Source organism: Lepidothrix coronata, unplaced genomic scaffold (assembly GCF_001604755.1).
Source record: "Lepidothrix coronata isolate B3197 unplaced genomic scaffold, Lepidothrix_coronata-1.0 Scaffold5, whole genome shotgun sequence".
NCBI lineage: Eukaryota > Metazoa > Chordata > Aves > Passeriformes > Pipridae > Lepidothrix > Lepidothrix coronata.
The window spans coordinates 6,121,666-6,143,293 of NW_016690185.1; the positions used below are offsets into that span (position 1 = coordinate 6,121,666).

At 36.3% G+C, this 21,628-nt stretch overlaps 1 protein-coding gene across 1 annotated transcript in view; it reads right to left on the reverse strand.

Moving 5' to 3' along the window:
* Positions 1-3,823: 3,823 nt before the first annotated feature.
* MAN1A1 (mannosidase alpha class 1A member 1) overlaps positions 3,824-21,628 on the reverse strand; it is a 143,608-nt gene continuing 125,803 nt past the window's right edge. Inside the window, exons 9-12 of the mRNA XM_017829492.1 lie at positions 11,562-11,781; positions 10,589-10,761; positions 5,069-5,184; positions 3,824-4,406 (exon numbers count right to left, since the gene is read on the reverse strand). Coding sequence (XP_017684981.1) covers positions 4,280-4,406; positions 5,069-5,184; positions 10,589-10,761; positions 11,562-11,781 — 636 coding nt within the window. The 3' untranslated portion in view covers positions 3,824-4,279. The remainder of the gene's footprint in view (positions 4,407-5,068; positions 5,185-10,588; positions 10,762-11,561; positions 11,782-21,628) is intronic.

Genomic DNA, 21,628 nt, shown 5'->3' on the forward strand with positions numbered 1-21,628 from the left:
TTGACTTGTTGAGTAGCAGCTTGTATAATCCTGGAGCCAGCTGCAGGAAGGGACTGTCTGCTGACTACCCTAAGGACTGCCCTGTGTAGCTGCACACTCAACTGTGTTGAAAAAAATCTAAGAGCTACCCTCAAAAATTACTTACGCAGGTCTAATGAGTAAGTCCTTTGACAGAAATTGATACTACTGAGACAGTTCCTTAAAATCACAGCAGTTTATTTTAGTATCATCTTGGGATGAGGCTTTCTACTAAATGGAGAAAACAAGGTTATCTGTGAGGTGTAGCTGTTATTTCAATATTTAGATTGGAAAGCTTAATATCCTTCTGAAACAAAATATAGTTACAGTTCCTATGACAACTGTTTCTCTCTCCTCTGGAGCATGGGCTAACGACAGAATTTCATTACATGGTCATGTAACACGGGGCACTGTGACAGCCTTGTCATCTCCACTCCTCTGTTTGCTCCTAAATAGCATTTAGCTGAAGCCCACTTGTGCAGAACATGAATTGCAGTGACTGACCTTCACTGTGCTTGTTGCCTGCCACCTCTGACTACCCAGCTTCCCGCTTTTCATCAGTAGGCTCACTTTCTACCAAAATGCAGTTGGTATGTTGAATTTTATTTGACAAAAAATTCTAGAAACTTACTTCAGTGGTAGAAATTCTATACACTGACACTAATTAAGAATAGCATCTTAACAAGTACACAGAGTACTGATCTGCTGACAAAAACTTGTGAGTGTAGCAGCCAAACCAAACTATTCAGCAGATTCCTGTAGTTACTTCTGAAACACACTTAAGAAAAACTATAACAAGTTGAACAGATATATTAAAAGACTTTATTCACAATAGAGAAATTTTTACAAATATAAGTTCTTAAAAATTAAGCATCTTGATCTATTATGTATTCCATAATTTGTTTATATAAAGATGAAGACTAAATGGAATATGTACAAATCAAAACCAATTTAAATACATGATAGAAATGGATATGTATGAAGTCACCATAGAAACAGTGAGCCATTGAGCATTGCAAAAATCTGTGTACAACCAACACATATGCAATACTTATCTCACAAAAAATCAAAAATTATTTTTTCCCCCATGAAAAAATATGGGTGCCATTTAAACTGATCTAACTCTTATGACCTAACATATACAGATTTAAATGCCTTATCATGCTACAACGAAATGGAATAAGTATGGGCAGTGTGTTTATGCAAAGATAATGTGTCCATGTCCTTGTCCCTATCTGTGTGTCTCCTCCCTCCCCCCAATAACAAGCAATTTCTTTTGCTGTTATCAATGACTGGGAACACAAAGTGATCATTACTAGCTACTTCCATGCAGCTAGTTAAGTGAATGGAAATAAAATGCATATTATTTCAGCAATCTAACAAGCAATGGTAAGTGTGGACTGTTTCAAAATGATTGCTCTAACTTTGGTGTTTTGGGGTTATTTAAAAAAAAAAGATAAATCAATATATTCTCAGTTTATGAAAATTTTTTTTCTTACAGTTGGCAGATCTACACGTTGTACAATCTTCTCGTCTACTTACATTAGTTTACAAAAAGTACAGTATAGTGCAGTTTGTACATACAACCTGAATACCAATACCAGTCACATCAAATTTGTGCTCTTTCAAATCATCATAACTCCCACACTGGAAAAAAAAACATATGAAATGTCTGTATGACAAGGAAACAGTCGTGATGCTTCTATTTAAGTACATAAGACCCAATGCATACACAGTTGTGGGTTTGAAGCCTGCTTTTTGAAACATGAAGAAGATCTATCTGGTTCTCCGCAGTTTCCTTTCAGCTTGTTAAGTATCAGCAAGATCACTAGAAACATCTGGGGGAAACAAACATTTCTTAACATGTGGTTAAGAAAACCACAGAGAAGAGGCTTACAAAACGCACTTTTCAAAGACTGTTTTTGTCTGAGCTGTTGCAGTTATTTAATTGAGAGGAGGCCTATAGCAGCACATGCATGTGGTAGGCAGCAGCAGCAGGTGACCTAATAAAGATACCTAAGAAAAAAGTAATTATTATTATTTTTTTGGTTAAAGACGGAAGAGAATTTTTGGTTTTGTTTTTATTCCACAGCAATAGTGGTACCTTAGGGGGTGGAAAAAAAAAAATCTCTCTTATAAATACCATTTCAAAAGAAATACAATAAAAGTATAGTCTTCCAACAGTACAAATTCTGGAGCATCAAAATCAGCAGAATTTCTGCTTTTCAGCAGAGGAGAGAGTGAAGACTTCATCCTTGCTTGCTTGGTTTCAGAAAACTACTGTGACATGAGGGAATCCATACTTTAAAATAGAAAATAATAATTGAAAAAAAGGCAGTAAAACAAAAAGTTTTGAGTCTATGTGCTGGCTCCATGAAGCAAGCTTTACCTGCAGATGCACATCCATTTCTATCCCTTCTCCCAGTGCTGCGTGGCCCAGGCTCAGAAGGGTGATGGAAGGATCAGCATTATCTAGCCTTGCCCCCTGCATAAATGTCTTTGGCAGCTCATGTGGCACATGCCATCTTCTCCGTCTGCAGGGAAAGGAGAGAGGCAGTGCTGCCTGTAAAGACTCCAGAATGGAGTCTATGGGTCAGCTTCCAGCTGCTATATATAAAAATGTAATTAGTAATTTTTCCTCCTGGCTTCTACCTAAGAAAATGTCCCTTGCAGATCCCTATTAGTATAGAAAAAATGTAACTCTAAAATGCAAATGTTACTGCCTGAACAATTGTGCTCCCTCAGCTCGCATGTCCAGCATTGCTAATCGTAGCTATCTTACTAAATACCATTAAATATTACTGTTCAGAACCATATTTGTTTTGCTGCAGTCAAATCAGGGAATTATGTGCTTTCTCAGAATGAGAAGCCAGGTGTTTCCTACCTGAAATTTATGAGAGTCATCCTGTCATTAAATGAAGACATAGGTAGACTTAAAAATCATGTTAACCACTTCAAACCAGACTTGAATAAAACCAGGAATTAGTAGTGTGTCATTTCTTTTTCCCTTTGGTGATACCACAAAGCAAAACATTTTTTGGCAAAGTTGTTACCTTTCTTAGTAAGCCAGTCCTCTGCTCTAGGGAATATTTTTAAGCACATTGCATTTCTGTTACTTAAGACAGTGCTGTCAGAAAGTTTTTGTTCCATGCAGCGTAATTTCCTCTCTGAATGACTTATCTTCTTTTGAGGAGCCAAGTTTTCTTCAAGGCATCTGAATATCTAGCTTTGTTCATACATATACAATAAATTGCTTTGTGACAAATGACTATCAAGTCTGGTGCCAAGTCTGAACCTATCTAAATGTTTGCTAAAGTCCTAGAGAAACAAACAAATTGTCTCTGATATAATTCAGCTTCCAGGAAAATGTCATTGAGTATTTTTTTTGCCAACCAATCAAATGAAAGCTACTGGACTAAATATATAAAGAAGGTTAATATTCCCCTTCTTAGTAAGAAATGACTACCTTATTTTACTCCATAGTAGCTTTACTAAACACGTAAGAATAACACCACTTAGAAAAGGGAGAAAACAATTTATTGTTACAATATTCTAATCAAAACCTGAAAAACTAAGGTCTGCTGACTAATGTGCTAAATTCATAAAAACTAGTTCAGTCTAACTTCAACATATACTGCAATTTCAGAGTTGTGTCTGCATGAGATGAAAATACCCCTATGTAGACTTCATTGACAATGAAATACAGACACTTTACCAAGTAATAATAGACCCGCATAAGAAGAAGCCGTAAGATCCCCCAAGACCACCTTTAATCCCCCCCAAAACCTCTCTAAAATTTAAAAAAAAATTCGAAAAAAAAACAAAAAAAAATTCAAAAAAAAAAAAAAGGAAAAAGCTCTTTATACTTAATTCAATATGGCTTTTTGCAACATGGCAAAATATTACAGCTTAAAGCATACATCTCCTCACAGAGGAGAAAAGAATTTTGCAGTCAAATTAAAAGTGTAACAGGAAACGAGTAACATGCAGACTCTCTGCTCTTTTTGGCCAAGATGACACTGCAGCCTAACAGAATCTGTGGAGATGTCTTATTTCTCTTCTAAAAAGTTATTCATCTGGATTTGAGGACTGAGGTTTTATCATAATTAATTTGGGTCCATTAATAAATATTTACCGTTAAAGAAAACAGACTGCAAAACACTTGATTTAAAAATTTAACTCAGGAATTTAAAACCAAATTATGTGCCCAAGTCCTGGAAAGAAATATAAGGAATGAAACAAAGTATAACTTAATCTTCATCTATTTCTGGTTTTCTTCTTTATTCCCATCATCTTTGTGAAGAATAGGGAGAGGATGAGCCTCTGTGTTGAAAACCCAATGTTCAAATGGAAGAAGATCATCTTCAGAAAACAGCAAATACAGGTACCTGGCAAGAAAAAAAGCAGGAAATGAGACCACATCTACAAGTGAAACTACAATAGTTTTATGGAAAACATATGATATTACATTTACTTGAGTATTAAATTTTCTGTTGAAATGGCATGACTGCTTTTTTTTCTGGTCCTTGCAACTTCTTCTTGCACAGCAAAAGAAAACAAGTGAGGAAACCAAGCCAAAACTTTGTTCATCTCATTAAAAACTTAGGAAATGATGACAGATAATGAAATCTTTTGGTTTTTTCTTTTAACAGACCCCGTGAGCTTTCCATGGAAATTGACTTCTTTTTCTCTTTCTACAGTTTTCAAATGAAAAGTATGTAATAGAAGCCTGATAAGTCTGGTCAATTTATTTAATTAGTGTTGGCATATATAATTAGATCCTATCAAAGATAGGAGATGCAATTTCTCAAAGACTATCAAGTACCTTTATCAGAAGTAAAGACACTTTCCAGAAGTCAGGGAACTTAGCTTATTGACATAGATGGGGAAAAAAAAAAGGCAATTTGGCTTCCTGTCACCTAAGAAAAGCTATGCTATTCCACTCAGATTTTGTTATGTGAATGTCAAGGGTACTAAAGATAAATACTTATCTGTGAAGATGATACACACAACTACTTCCCATTAATGAAAGTCAACTTTCTTAACTTACTTGAGTGTCTCTGAAAGGAAGAAACTTTGCTGTACATCATCATGGCTTTCATGATTGTTATAAACATCCCTAATGCCAGAATAGCCACCGTCTACTCTGCAGTGTTTTTCCAGTGCCTGAAGCAGGGGAAAAAACCAAAACAGTAGTATTAACAAAATGAATCATCTATTAGATTTTCTTTGTTTGACAATAAAACTAGCCAAAAACAATTGTCACAATTTTTTTGATAAAGAGCTGAAAACTAGATAAAGCTCCAGATAGAAAAACCTCTTTTTTTAAAGTCACGTGCACATGTGTCTAATTTTACATTTAGGAAGAGAAGCAAAATGAGAAATGCATAAAAAGTGAACACAAACAGGCTTTCAGAAGGAAAGATATAGGGGTATGAGGATGTAAAGACATGGATTTTCACTTATTTTCTTTTTCCTCTTTTTAATAGGAGTAACAATAGTCTTTCTCTGCCAAGCTTGTCTATCAGCCTTTGGAGATCACATTACATATACCTTTCTTGGTCATATTTTAATACTTGAAAATGACTGTGATAGAATTTAATACCATCCTAAAGATCAGTCTCTTCCTTAACACCTGCAAGTCCCTTTAAAATAAGGAAAGGCAACTCTCCATTTTGTATGCAAGTTGTTTGGCTTCTATTTGCAATTATTTCAGTTTTCAATGGGAAACACTGATATTGGGCTGTGACTGAATTTCTTTACTGCAGTAGCTGTGTTTTTCTTTGCTATGTTTCTGAAAAAGCTTTGTCAGTTACACAGGAGATGGAAAGTCAGTATGTGGCTGGACTAAACATGTTTTAGCTGTAACAATAACTGTGTTTTTCTCTAACTAGTTTCCAAACTCTGTATTCAATTAAAAGGTGTAAAACAGATGACTGATGCCTATTTCACAATAAAATGGACGACCTAAAATACAATTTCTTTTCTGCCCACAGGAATATCCTATATTTTGAAGGAGATTTATAATTTTGAAGGAGAAAAAAGATCAGATGAAGAGTGTTCACAGAAGGGCAAAAAATATGTATCAAGTGCCAGAACTGTAGAAGGTATATACAGTTAGACAGTTTAACAGACTTTAACTTTTCTTTATTTTAGATGATGAAGTTCGCATTAGAAAGGTTGAAACCATATGTCTACGTATGAGCCATAACTTCTTTAAATGTACTGCTATCCAATACCTTATTTGAATATTAGTTATCACTACTTTGTTTAAAAATATTAATTCATTTTTTTCTTTATAAATGACCTATTTAACAAGGCCACAAGTATTCTTAGCCTCTTAATTCTTCTCAGTCTGTTTTATAACTCTCTTGTATCATGCAGTATAATGAAGGAGTTAGGAGAATCTAAGATGATTTTATTTAAAACAACTCATTATTCAAAAACAAATCCAGAAAATGGTATTTTACCCTAAATGATTTCTCATAATGAAAATGATGGTAAGAATAGTGGATTACTACATTCACTCAGGACCATGCTACTCTGAAACATGATGTTTGCTCTGGAGATGGTATTGGAGTAACAACTTTCAGGCAGAAGTACTTGGGGCTTTATTCAACCCCCAGTAGAGAGCCAGAAGGTAACTAGTTTCTCTGTTTCTGAAGTTACTACTAATATCACTGAAGTGAGTACATGTAGATTTTATTTAGAGAAAGATGCTGCATTTCAAAACACACATGGCAAAAAGATATGAAAAGGCAGAATGTATGTCTAAAACAGGCAGAATAAGCATTTTTTGATGAAAGATGGGACTAAAAGTCACTAATAATTACTGAGGTATCCATCACCTTCACCTGCTCTAAAGACTGCTAGAGATCTGTGTTTTGCTATGAGTAGATATCCTAAACGTCCTTGATTTTGCTGGAGTCCCTGTAGCTGTCTGCACACATTTAGCTTGCATGTCAGGCTCTTCATAGTTTTCACTGGAGACTATGCTGCCTATTGTATATTTAAAAGGGATTTTTCTTCAGGAGAGATCCTTTTAAAGTATAACAGCCTATCTGTCTTTTCTTATGTGTCTTTAGGTTCTTTCATTTTCCTGGATACTTTTACTAAGTGACAAATAATCTTAAGTTTAAACAAGTAATTTCCCCTAGCTGGTACTCCTTCCCTCTTGTCTACTTCAACCTGCAATGAATTCAAAATGCTGAATCTGTCTCTCAATTTTCAATGTCAAACACAAGATGGTGTTTTTCAAGGCACAGCAGAAGGAGAACCTGAAGGATAAGGCTATTATGCAAGGAAATAATCTCCATTCTAAACAGGGCAATGTAAAAGAAAAGCAAATTGCATTTGCTGTTTATATGCTCTTAGAGTCTTGTTTAACTTCACTGTAGGGATACACCATAAAGGTACCAGAACACACTGCTGTGATGTAAACCAAGGGGTTAACTTGTACCATGTCAGCTATCTGGTGGTATTTCCTTGGTGCAAATATGACGCATCTTATCTTTCAAAGCTACTTTCCATGTAATTAAAGCACATTCACCAGCAGGATTAGTAGGATGAAAAGACTCTTGGTTGTCAACCTCCTTTAACTGGCAGTGATGGGCTTTTGTGCCCCTTACCTGCAGTTTCAGAGTACAGTGATGTTCACAGTGACAGGGGATAGTGGTGGGCAGGAAGAAACAATCAAACACATTTTAAATTAGTAGTTCTCAGAAAGCGAGGGTGGCTAAGATCAGTCATGCTAAAGTAATGGAAAACATCAAGCACAGTGAAAACTGGCTGACAGTCTCAAACGATCATAAAGGGGAAAAACAAAGGAAGTGCTACAAATTTAAAATATGTGCCACATTTATAATGCAGAAAGGGAGGCTTTCATGAGCTAAGCTGATAAAACCTTTCTGACTCAGTAACAGTGGATATTACTGGTGGTCATAACTGAATTTTCTCCAGCTGCTGAAGTACATACAAAATGATCTTGGACTAAAAGCAGCAAAGCAAGTTTACAAAGAAAAAAGGGAGAGGCTATAGCATATTTTTAGTCGACAAAAGTTAGAGAAGGACTTAATAGACTTGTCGGAGAGTTTAGAATCATGACTCTAGAGCAGTCTCATTTTGTACTACAAGGGTAAGGGGAAACAAACCTAATGATTTCTTATTGCCAGAGTAATGACTTGAAAATGGACATGAAATACCTGAAGAACAACTTTTTTGGGGCAAAACCCAAATGACCTGATTGTTCCCTCTTTTTTTCTTGTTTCAGTCTCAGGTTCTGTTTTGTGCAACAGGTGCTGGTAATTAAACCAACTACCTCCAGTGGTTGGGGACTTCCCCAAGAACAGAAAGGCTGAAGTTACATGCTCTCTGGGGCAACATTAAGGAGCAAGAGGGAGCAGAATTTATGAAATAGTTGTGGTAAGCTATCATGAAGTGCTGGAACAAAAAACATTATCAAGTGGAGCTGTAGTACTATAAACATCAAGGGAGAGGAGGAAAGAAAAAAAATTGAAAAATATTTTAAACCTTCAACTGTGACTGTATAACTTCTGTGAAGCTGTAAGATTTCTTTTTGTGAAACACACAACTGCACATTAGGACAGTGGAAGATGGGCCCCCTGCAGAATGGGACCAGCTGCATCTCCCCCACACAGGCTGTAATCCATTACATTAGAGCCAGATGAGAGTAACCACAAGAATGTTAAACAAGGAACACATGGGGAGTGCTAAGAAGGTAAACGAATGTACAAACCTGAAAGAAACACAAACAAACCGAACCAACAGGGTAAAGAATAATAATGAGGAAAACATTTCAATTGTTTATAACAGTGTTATCAGTGTGGGCAGTAACAATGAGTCAGGAAAAACACCTCCTGGAGAAGGAACATTTGGAATTGCTGAAGCCTGGTGGGATGACTTCCATTTATGACTGCCAATTATAATCTGCCTGGGAAGATTCCAGTAATAAAATGTGTGCCTATGGGTGGTGCTACCAAAGAAGAAAGTAAGGGAACAGCCCTCTAAATTAGAGGTTTTAAAAAAACAATTGCTTTGGAATCATTAACTCAGAAGCATAGTGTTTCAGGACCACAGAGCCAATACCTGAGAGAGGCAAATATAATGCCCTAAATTAACTACAGTCTACCTAGCTGAACAGAGTGCTCACTGCAGATACAGAATGACTGTGAATATTCAGACAAGAAATTTGAGAGTATAAGTACACTTAATGCTATTAGTCTTTTTTGCAAAACAGATTTTGCCTTTAATTCTTCAAGAATATCTGACTACTGAACTTGAAATGCCTTTTTTTTCATAATGCTCAAAAACATTTGCACAGCATTTGCAATACATTCAGTATCTCACATGGTGAATACTGAATACATTTACAGATCTTGGTTGCTGTTGATGGAGCCATTACCCAGTATGAGCTCTCTAGTGGAGTCCCTCAGGGCACAAGTCTACATGTTCTAGCCTTAGTAAAGAGCAACCTTCTACAACTAGCAGTGTAGGCCACTCCAAGAAAGTTGTAATCATACACTCATACACTCCTAGAAGCAAGAGGTGTTGGGTAAACTGACAAAAAAACCATTTTTGAAATCCTGGAAAGCAATACCTCTGCACAAGAGAGGTTGCTGTGCAAAAAAATACCACACAGAGGTGTGGTGGTTTTTTTTCCTTTTTTTTTTAATATATTTTTCTTAATTATACAGAGCCACAAAAATAATGTCCTTTAGCTTCCTATATTTCCTATCAGACCCCATATAATTTAACATGGGTAACACCAATGTGAGGAGAAAATAAGTGAACTCTGTAAGTGTAATAGGGACCCATACCTGGAGGATGAAACATGGTAAATCTAAAGGCTCTCATCCCTAGCAGTAAGAGTGATTAACCACTGAAATAAGGGAAACAATGGATTTGACAAGCTAATTTTTGCCGTATGGACTAGCTGCCCTCTTGGAAGGCTTGGGCTAGACAAACACAAAAGAGCTAGATTCAGCATTACTGGTTGAAGATCAACTGCTAGTGGGACACAGAAATTTAAATCTAGAAAAGATTGCTATCATTTATGGAGTTTTGTCCAGATGACCTAAGCTTTTTGAAAGTCACCCAGTTTTTAAGTGTTCAGTACTATCTACTACTTCATCCTGGCCTTCATCACCTTAATTAAAATCTCCTTCATAAAATTACTGTTGAAAATATATTTCATAAAACTTATTTCCATGCTGAAGGCTTAAATCTGACACACATCTGCACTTTCCATTCACATGCAGCAATACTCAACATCTTGCACAGTACGTGCAAATGTGACTCTAATCCTAGAAGCATTTAAGAAGGAGAAATCACAAGGTATTTTTCTATTATGCAATACCAGCAGTAATTTGCTTTTTGTCAAAATGATCTTAGTTAATATATTAGTAAATGAATCTCTGGAAATTTGAATTGATATTATTGATTTAAAATAAATATTTACTCTCAAACTGCTAAACAATATCTAGTTATCATTCAATAGCTCACTTAACAAGATGTTAGGATTTAACATGAAAAAAGTCCAATGGAACATTACCTCAACAGCTTCCCATCCCCACTGCCTGTACTTTGGATCATGAGTGAGCCGCCACATGTACATGTAGGTTTCTATGACTTCTGGTCGTAGGATATAGTATTTTTCATTTTGTCTTGTAGCAATGGCCTCAACACCACCATCAAATCTGAAGGCTTCTGGTCCCAGTTTCATGCCTAGCCAATATAAAAACACAGGCTAAAAATAAAGGCATTAAAAAAGGTTTCAAATTATGTAACATACCAAATCAACTAGCCTTTTATGTGGCACAAATCCAGGTTGCCCAAAAGGTAATTCATGAAAGATACTGCAGCACATCCTGTTTTTAATATTTTATAAATAATTCAGAGTAGGAGAGAGCTGTTCTTCACCAATGCCTTAAACAGGGATTACAGTTTGAACAGTGATGCTAACATTTGCATTCTGGAAGACTTCCTATAACTAGCAACATGTGAAATCTTGCTTAAAAGATGAGGATATTTACTTTTCTGTATCAAACCGGAAAATACACTCTGGGACCTGAAATACTGCCAGCATTATTTCTATAAGAAGATGAAAGAATCCAAAGAATTTTCCTGCACAGAAATCCACTTTCTTTGTGCAATTCTATTGTTTGCAGCATTGTATCAACAAAATTGAGTGTAAAATAGTTTTTTTGTGCATAAAATGTGATTAACAGCTACATTGATGCATAAATGAACTGGGTCCCTCTCTTATTTGTATTCAGAAACTGGCATAGTGAAAAAAGCTGTCATGTTAATTACTACAGTGAGGAGGCACAACTCAGGTGCACAGAAATTATTTATAAAATAGAGCATCCTTTTTTAAAATTACTCTTAAAGCAAAGCAGCATTTGCTCAAAAAAGATGAATAGTTCTCACTCTGCTGCAATTTTCATTCAGCATTATACAAAAATACCGATGGCTGCCTTCACAAAGTCAAGCTGTGAAGCTAAACTCTGCAATACAGTACTCACGTGTACGATCATAGGATTCATGGCAAGTCCTCGCAATTTCAGCACCCAGCTCGATGTGATGGCCCGTCTTGTCATTGGGTGCTCCATCTGCTCCGAGAGCAAACATGCCTCCAGCAAAACAAGTGAGATGTCCCATCTTGTGTTCAAGCAGTCCACCCTTCCACTCAGCGATGTACGTCAGCCCCCCGCCTGATTTTCGGATGAGATGGGCCTCTATGGCCTGCAAAAGCACATGATTTCAAAACAAAGGTACCAATTGGTAAAGTGTGAAGGACAAAGTTGTCTTGTGTGTTGGCTATTTTTGCTCCATATTGCCTTTGCTTATAAAATAAAATGGATAACATAAGCAAGCACAATCAGAGTACAGCCAAACCAGTGCAGATTAGCATATATCAGTAATAATGACTAATTTTGCTAAAACTTTGAACAATTTACATGGTACATTTTATAAAAATGTTGGAAAGACCTACAAAATACAATTCAATTTTTGAATTATTTTCTTTCCCTTTCTACTTTGAGCAGCTTCAGGTAATTTCACTTTTAATAGTAATTAGCCATCACTTGAGTTCTGTGTTTCCCATTTTAATTCTGACTTAAAGGATATGGTTATTGATATAATTTCATGTAAACTATATGCAGACATAACTCATATTCAAAACAGTTGACTCAGTGCGTGCACTGAATGATGTCAGGCCTCTGAGTCTAGATGGCATTCCCAAAGTTCCATGAGTTTCCCCTTCCAGACTGAAATCCTCTACTTATCAATAAAGAGTAGGGTCTCACTGAGATTTCTGGAAAAAAAAAATCTAAGCAGAATAAAAATATACAAATCTAGAGAGAATTAGAAGTTGGTGATGCTAGCAACATATGGTCACTGATTACAAAATTCAGGAAAGCAACCTTCCCTTGTGGGAGGAACAGAATTAATAGAGGAGATGCAGAAGAGCACGTTAATTAGAAGTCCACAAAGAAAGTAAGCTATTACTCTTTAAAGGGTAATGGAGAGGAGATAAACAATGCTATCATGCATTCAGTTATCCAGCAGTGCTCTGGTTGTTTTATTGAAATCATAAGACACAGAAACAGTACTTAACATACTTTATACAAGAGAATAATACATTAATAAATATCAGTACAGGCAATTATTAACAAAAACGGCAGGATTTTTTTTAAGTGTTATAAAGAGAAAGTAATGATTGTATTCACTTCTTCTTACTTGAACATTTGCAAAGGTTGTTTCTATAAGCACAGAAAGTCTTCTCTGAAATAGAAGCATCAGGAGAATAATTGTACAACTTTGATGTACTATTTTTTTCTGCCAAGAATGTCACATTGAAAACTACACTTTGTTTTCCACTAAAATTAGTGCAAAGCACTTAGTAGGGATGTTTTCTGCTGAGATATGGAGTCACTATTAGCTCAGGAAACTCCTCTATCCCTTTGTTTCCTCCTTGATTGTATGTTTTTTAGCGCTAGGTACCTACTGGAAAGCATACCTAAATTTTAAGCCGCAGTAAATAATGATGATTCCCGTGCTTTAAACAAATCCTCCTTTAAACAAATCCTGCATAATTCAACCTATAAAAAGAGGAATTATACATGAAGGGGGAATGGTGAGAAAACACAACAATTTTGTGGGAATTAGCTTTCAGACTACTTAAGCATTCTAAAAAATAAGCTACCTAAAACCAAGTTCAGAAAGGAAGAACTTGAATTATATTTCATTAAATTTTTCAGCATGGTATGTCCCATCTCACCAAAACAACAATTCTGGCAATAGGTGATAACTCTACTGGTCAGTTAGCTGTTGGGTCAGAATTTATTTAAAAAACAAAAAATTATAAAAATAGACTGATGATTAAATTTACTATATTGCATTTTTTTAAAGAAAATAATTACTGCAAGACAAAAAGAAGTAACTGACAGAAATAACAGCAGTGACGCACTTTTGAACAACAGTAACTAGACCAGAGTTGATTCTTGTAGTACGAAAATGGATTTTGTGATAACAATTAGTCATTGCAAGTTTTTGCCCCTCTTTTGGCTCAAGCTTAAAGCTCAGGCTGAAAAAAGACAACTTCCACTTGAGAAATTTTAAAATTATTCTAACAAATGGGTGTTAAGAAACTAACAAATTGATGTTGATTGATGCCAAGAATGTCACAAAATAAAAATATATTTCCAATTTAAGTATTCATGTTTCGTTAAGCAAATCATCTCAGTTTTATAAATGGGTCCTATTAAGAACTAGTACATATGTCTATTAAAAGTTATTTTATTATGTAACCATCTTACTTAAAGCTATTTTTATTAGGTAGTTATTTGATATATTACAGACTCTCAGACTACCTTGTCATACTTTGTAAAATCATGGGTCCCTGAGTGCTAGATAGCAACGTATATGCCTTTATTAATGGCATGCCAGGTCACTAATCATTTTTACCTAGACATGAAATCTGAAGTTTAACAGTCGGATGGAAAGGTAGGGTTACATTCCCATAGAGAAATGCTACTTGGTATCTGCAGTGCTGTGGGTGCAGTTTTGGCAGGGAAATAAAGTGAGTAAAACAAGTTATTATAAAAGGACAATAGGTAGTATGGTGACAAAGATCCACCCAAGTGAACAGTTCTGTCTGGTATAATTAATTTTGCATTTCATACTTAAAATCACTTTACTTTTATTTTTATATAATTATGTACTCATTCAAAGGGACATATTTATTTGAATTGCAGCTCTATTACAAGTTGCTCGCCACCTACAAGTAATTCCTTCCTGCACTGTTTGCAGATCAGGTGGTGGGATGGAGCACTCCTTCTATGAGGAAAGGCTGAGAGAATTTGGTTTGTTCAGCCAGGAAAAGAGAAGGCTTCAGGGTGACCTAACTGTGCCTTCAAATACCTGAAGGGAGCTACAAGAAAGATGAAGAGAGATTATTCATAAGACCATACAGTGACAGGACAAGGGGGAATGGATTCAAACCAAAAGAATCATAGAATCAACCATGTTGGAAAAGACCTGTGTACTCACACAGGTCAATAAGTTTTTAGAGCCAGACTTACTTTTACGGTTGATACAGTTCCTGGCAATTTTTCTTTTTGAGCTTTTACATAAGGCTCTGCTTACAGACCTTACTGTGGTAAAGCCTTTAGCCAAATAACTTTTTTCTCCATCTTGTGAGAAATTATTCCTTTATACGACAACTTTATAAATGCTTTAGCACTCAATTAGAAACAATAATAGTCCCTTTTACAGTTTGAATTGTGGCTCAAGTGCTCCTTGTATTACTACTGGCATCTTTCTCATGAGTTTGCATGTTAAAATTATGCCCTTGCCTATCTGTCACAGTAAATGAGACATTAGGAATTGTTTCAACTACAGGATTGCAAATTGCACCTTTGTGTAATCTATGTTATTGACAGCACAAAAGAGAAACTCTTCAGCTTTTCCCAACCTGATTTGCATCCCCTCTTGCCTTCTTTGTTAAGGCAATGTTTTGTGTTCTCTGCTTATCAGCCTGTTCCTTAACCTATACATTATACTTGCACAATTCAGTAGAACTGGATCCTCCTAATAAATACCCACTTTCCTTCATTCAGTTCTTCACTCCTTTAAGATTTTCATGCAGCTTAAATGATGTCTTCACCACCCCCTTCCTCCAATTCTGACTTGATTTTGTCATTGATAAGTCCTTCGTTTACCCTTTGAGTTGTTTAAAATAAAATTGCATTGTTTGTAGGGAAACACAGAAGATACAGAACTGAATCATCTCACTGTTCAAATGAGTTAACCCCCCCCATCAACAAACTTATTTTTACATGTATTGTCTTAGTGGATTACACTGACAGGTAATAAAAACACTAACAGAGATGCCTACAGAGCACAGATGGAGGCTTCTCAGGAAAAATGATAACCTCAAGGTTGCTCAATTCAAAATAAACATTTGGCTCAAAAACATTAACTCTGCTAAAGGAGCAGAGATAATAAATTACAAACCTCAAATTGCCATGTAATCCCACAGTTCTACTACCTCTAGCACTTAGGCATTTTACCTCTCCTTTTACAGTAACTTCTAAATTATGATTAATGAATTTCAATGATTACTACTGTTTTAACAAAAACCAGGTGTTTCATTTCCCACCTCAAGATGTCACTGTAGCTGGAGATAAAACTGCCCTGCAAGACAGTTACATATTTCCATACCTTAATAAATTTGAAACTTCAAAAATATTATTCTAGTACTAAATTGCAAGGGTTTATAATGTTTGTTTTGGCGATAATTACAATTCTGCAGGCATCTTCATAACAAAGCACTATAAATTATCTCAGTTCAAACTTTTAATATATTTTTCTTCCCCTAGGACTTCTCATAAACAGTATTTTGATGATCTGAAGCAACAATGAGGATGAAAGAGAATTCTACCATGTGATATTTCCAATAATTCATAGATGTATAATGTCAATTACTTATTTATTTTAATATTTACAGCTTGCACCAATATATTTTATTGCTTTGAAACAGCACACAGCAGGCAGGTAAGGTTTTCATGCAGTGACTTTCTAAGTCAATTGTCTGTTTTCTTCACTTTGCTACTTCCCTTATGTTTTCTCTATTGAGTTGATCTAGTGCCAATAGATACTTTTTTTCATCAACCTTCATAATTAATCAAATTTATCCTTTATCAAAAATTCCAATGAGTTTATTATGAAAAGTTTATAGCTGAAATAGGAGGTTCAAGCCCTTGCTACTTATAAGTTAAATATACTTCTGCCAAAGAAAAGTGGCATCTTATCCTTATGGAGCTTTAAAAATCAAAACTGAAATCTGAACACGGAAGAACTTTCATTTGTTTAAACACAGTACGTAAGAAACATTTTGAAAGCACTAAAGAACTTCCTGCTTTCGGACTTAAGACATGTTATGCAGACAAGATTACAGGTGCAATGAAATATGAGTGCTTATAATGGAGATGCCTAAATGTTTAAAATGGAAGCATTGGCAAATATTTAACTACAGTGATATCTATTCATCTGATCACTAAAAAGAAAATTATATTCTAGGGGAAAGCTGACAATTTACTTTTGTCTGAAAATCATTATTTTTTTCCCTCTATAGATCTATCAGTGTCTCTAAAAGCACCAGTGCCCTACTACTAAATGTAGTTAATGCTGTCTGTTACCAGAAGGCTAAATTTATTCATATTCTTAAAGCAGTATTAACGGTCTGGCAAGAATCAAATCAAGCCACTCTCAAAATATTACATTATGCATTTTCTGAATATTCTAGAATAAGTATCTGTTGCTCCTGATAAGCTTCTTTTGTCATCAGAAAAGGAAGGGAAAATAGCATGAGTAGTAAGGACATGGCTGCTCTGACAAGACGACCAAGGTCACAAGCAAAAACCAGACAATTTCTCTCTGGACTTTTATAGTTAAAATGGTCCTTAAAGACTTCTAACAACATTATATAGCTCGCTGCTTCTCCTGACAGTCCGTAAATAAGCCAAAAGTTGAATAAATACCTTCCATAGTCCAAAACATAAGGCATCGTGCAGTTATAAGTAAATTATAAACAATTTAAAAACAGAAGCCTGTCTTTAGTCTTGATGCTTTCTGTAAGCAGTTGTAGAGAGCCTCAAAACTCTTGTTAAGAGGGGAGATATAGTGAAGAGAATAACAAGGAGCAGTGAGTCCTCTGGACATTCTCATCTGCTAAGTGTAATGAATCTACATAAAACAGCTATACTATCGCTATGTGCAGAACACCAGTGCATCTGGGTGATAAATATTTCAAACACGACTGCTGACAAAATGTAAATAAACTGCCTGTTTATTAATTTTAACACATTTAAGTTACAGACAATGCCTCCCCACTGCTACACCAAAAAACCCCCAAAACAAACTATGCAGTGAGACTGCTGGGTCCCCTCTTTTATTCTAGGGGCTCCTATTGCAGCACCCTGTGTGACCTGTTTATGTATTTTCTTCAATGCCAAGAAGTGCTCAAGTACTGAATGTTCAATTCATTAATATACTTTTTGCTTTACCCAGTATGACAAATTATTATGAGCGAATTGTTGCAGTTCTGTCACTGTCCACATCAGTTATGTAGTTTTTAAGATCACTACAATCGCAAAGCAAACCACTTCAAGCAAATTAATGGAAATGGCAATCAGCACAGACCAGCCCCCAGACTGTCACCACAATTAAACAGACCCTCATGAAACTCCGGAGATAAAAAGGGCCTTTCTGCCAACATCGTGTGTTCAGTTTGCTAACAACACTTTGTTCTCTCCCTTGTTTCAATGAGAAAGGAATCTCCATGGATTTGTTTTATTTATCTGAAAGGCTGAAATCAACAGCTCTGAAAAATATTCACTACTTAATGCTGACAATTAAATCTATCCCAAAAAACCCCAAACAAAATTAAAGCTAATCAAAGTTAGTCTCCAAAGTTAGCAATGTGCCAAAAAAATTATAACAAAAATAAAAAAGTGATTCTATATATTTTCTGTCTAAATTCTCAAAATCTTGAGGCCAAAAATTACTTTTTTTTTTTGCCTTTTGATACCCACAGAAGTTTACTGCATTCCTTAATCATGCAACCCAGCCTAGCAGCAAGCTGACTTTCCGGAATGCTGTTGAAATCTGGCAGAGTGGCTGTGGCACTGCTGTGGCACCATCGATTCTTCTTTTGGCCATTTCCATTGTTTCTCCTTCCATGTGCTATGTTCTCCAGACATCACTAGTTTTCTTGTTATTATCTTCTGAGCAGTTATTACGCAGTAAGAGAAAGTAAAAAAACCTAAATGTCTAAAAGTAAACTCCCCTGACTCATGGTAAAACTGCAGAGACTATCTCCTTCACCTTACTGACACCACGGGCCCACCCTGGGTTGCACTGAACTGAGCTGCTTGGGAAGTGCTGGTGAGGCATTCTCCCTTTTCCTGTGAAGTTCTTCTAGGATGAGTTTCCATTCTCTTTACAACCTTTAGATATGCCACTTCTCTAGAAATACCCTGATAAGGGGATGAAGGCAGCATCAGAGAGAGAGAGAATAAATATATGAGATGCAGAGAGATTGCAGCAATGGCCATAAATAGATATAATGGGAAAACTGGGAAAAGATACCACACCAGTTCAGACATCAAATGTGAGACAACCTATACACAGGAGTAGTGGAAAAATATCCCTTCAACTTAGAAAATGAGGGCTGACATATTCAAGAGGGGAGGATTTGATACAGTTGTTTATGACACTGCTGTTGCCAGACTAGATATAAGTCAACCCACAACGTCCATTTTTGCTCAAAATTATCATGTTCTCTTATTAAACTTAACTGTGTCTCAGAGGTCAGCTTTTTAACTAAGAAGAGTGGGATGATTCTTGTCCTGATACTTGCAAAGACTCATAGATTATTTTATTGGAAGTTATATCCTCAAAATATGGCTAAAAGCTGAATACAGATTTGTTCTGTAACTAAATTTTGCATGCTATCCATTGAAACCCGTTTAAAAAAATCTCTTACTTCATGTATTATGTGAAGCAGGACATTATAGGTATTGCTTTTCAAAAGAGAAAAAATAACTTGCATTAAAAATCCATTCACTTGTCTTTTTGTGTGAATTCTAGAGTTTATGAACCCCTCTGATGGCCTTATATATCCATATTAAGCTCTGGTATTCAAAACAAGACTATCTCTGTCCCTCTTCCCATTAGAAATAAACTCTTCTTTAAATGGTTTCAGCCAAATATGCATCTTATTCATGGCAAGTAGAAGAAGTTATTAAATGTAGTTTGACATCTTAGTTATTACTTTTAACTTAAGCCATTATACAATCTATAGGTGATACAAAAATTCTAATAGAAAGAACTCTTTTTTCTTTAATATGATTTACGGAACAATGTGAGAAATAATCCCAAAGCTTTATCTAAATAGATTTTAGCTTTTCACAGTGAACTATATCACTCACCATATATTTTCATTTGTGGTTTCTGGATAGCAGATGGTATTGAATTAGGCATCGAACCTTCACATCACTCTTTCAGAATCTGGTGGGTATGTGCTGGACCGAATGGCCAGGAATAATCACACCGTTCCCTCTGGCGTAGTCTTAAAAAGATTCTGAAAGCGTCAGGGGAAATTTATCTAAGAAAATATGAAGCAGACTCAGAATGCCCAAACCATGTAGGCTTAGTCTTAAAGAAAGACTGCAGCTTGTGCAGACTCTAAAATTAGCTTTAATTTAGATAAGTAATGGATCGATAGCAATAAAGCCAATATCAGAATGGATTTCAAATAAGGGTTGTTGCTCCAGGGAAGAACCTGGCATCTCAGTAGGGCACAAACTTTCTGCAGTTTCTGTGAGACTGCAACTTTGCCTCTGCTTTTTGAACAAGATACATTACAACATCAAGCTGCAACTCCTAACGCTGCATGTACATTTTCAGCTTTGGTACAGATGTACCTTGGTACAGAAAAGAGCAAACAGGAGAAATGCCATCGCTCAGAAAATACTGGAAGTGGCATTCAGCCAGCAGCATAAGGAAATCTAGCACATCTTTATAGTGATCACTTGGCCCTCTCAAACACTAATACATGATGCTTGGACTTCTTAAGAGCTAGTACTACTAAAAAGCATTAAGAAAATAGGTACTTTAAACAGTCATATACAATAGAGCTCTGACCCGGTCATTGATATTGTCACATTTGGTGATGCTGCTGACCAGGCAATTCTGCTCCTCTAGCTCAAACCCAAGCAGGGAGAACTGTTGTGTGATTCTGTAGTGTGGTGGCCATCACCACTTCTGCTTCCCCCTACAACCTCAAGATGCCTGTGACAACTTCTGTACCCAAGGAGGTTGTTATCCTAGTATAGATATGAGTTTAAAGAAAGGCATGCTCCTGCACTCTGCATAGACACATATCAGAGTGCGCCTGGCCCTCTTCTCCAGTGACCAGCCAACAACAGGCAGTTCTCCAGCTTATGGACAACTTGGGCTGGCTCAGGAGAGATACAGGCATACTGCCACCTTGCAGCTGGCACGGGATGCAGACATGCTCGTGTGGTATAAGGCAAGATAGACTTCCTCATGTACCTCACTCCAGCAGTGCTCACAACAGAGGAAGGTGAAGTTCCACCTTAGTAGAAGCAAGCCCACGGTGGCCACCGAGGCATTGGGCTCTCTTGGACTCTGACGTTGTCAGCTAGGACCAACGCGCTCCTGCTCCTCCCCTGCAGGATGGGGGCAGTGCACTCAGGGTCCTGCCAACGAGGGTGGTGGTCACACCACATTTGGGACAGTCTACCTGCAGTTGTTTCCAGAATAGCTGTACAAACAAAAGCACGGGTTTTTTTTACCGTATGCATCTATGCACTAGCACTTACCATGTCTGAGAATGTATTTAAAAGAAAAACCTGATGTTATTAAGCCAACGGAAGCAGAAGGCTAGGAGCAGCTTTGAGGTGCTTCAAAACGCCTTCCATGGTAAGATGAATTGATATTGTATTATTAGACACTTTGTTCTCTCTGTTCGGCTGCCAACCCGATGGCTGAGCTATTTACAGTAGCACTGTTCTTATGCTATAGCCTCAAATGCACTCAAATCTAATTTAAAATCCACCTTTTGCTCTGAAGCTGAAACCATGTTAGCAGTGAAAATGAGGCCGACAGCATCCAAATCTGCACTTACAAAATTAAAGGCAAGATTTTCTTAGCAGGGGATACTTGGTCATCAAATTTACTACCACCAAAGATCACACCCTCCCTCAAATCATCACATATAACTTTCCAATGAAAAAAAAAGATAGTTGCAATAAGTCAGAGTTGTATTTTTTAATGTCATGACTTTTTGTGTATGGGAAAAAAAAAGAGACTTATAACTTCCCTAGGGACAGTGCATTTCCAGATATATGAAAGAATAAGCAGATATTGCTTAGCATCTTGAAGCCTTGTCTATAGAGGCAGTGTACATAGATACAGTTAATAAGAGATAAAAGTCCTGGCCCTAGACAGCTTCTACTCAAAACAGATGAAAGGAGGGGAAAAAACCTACTAATATTATCTC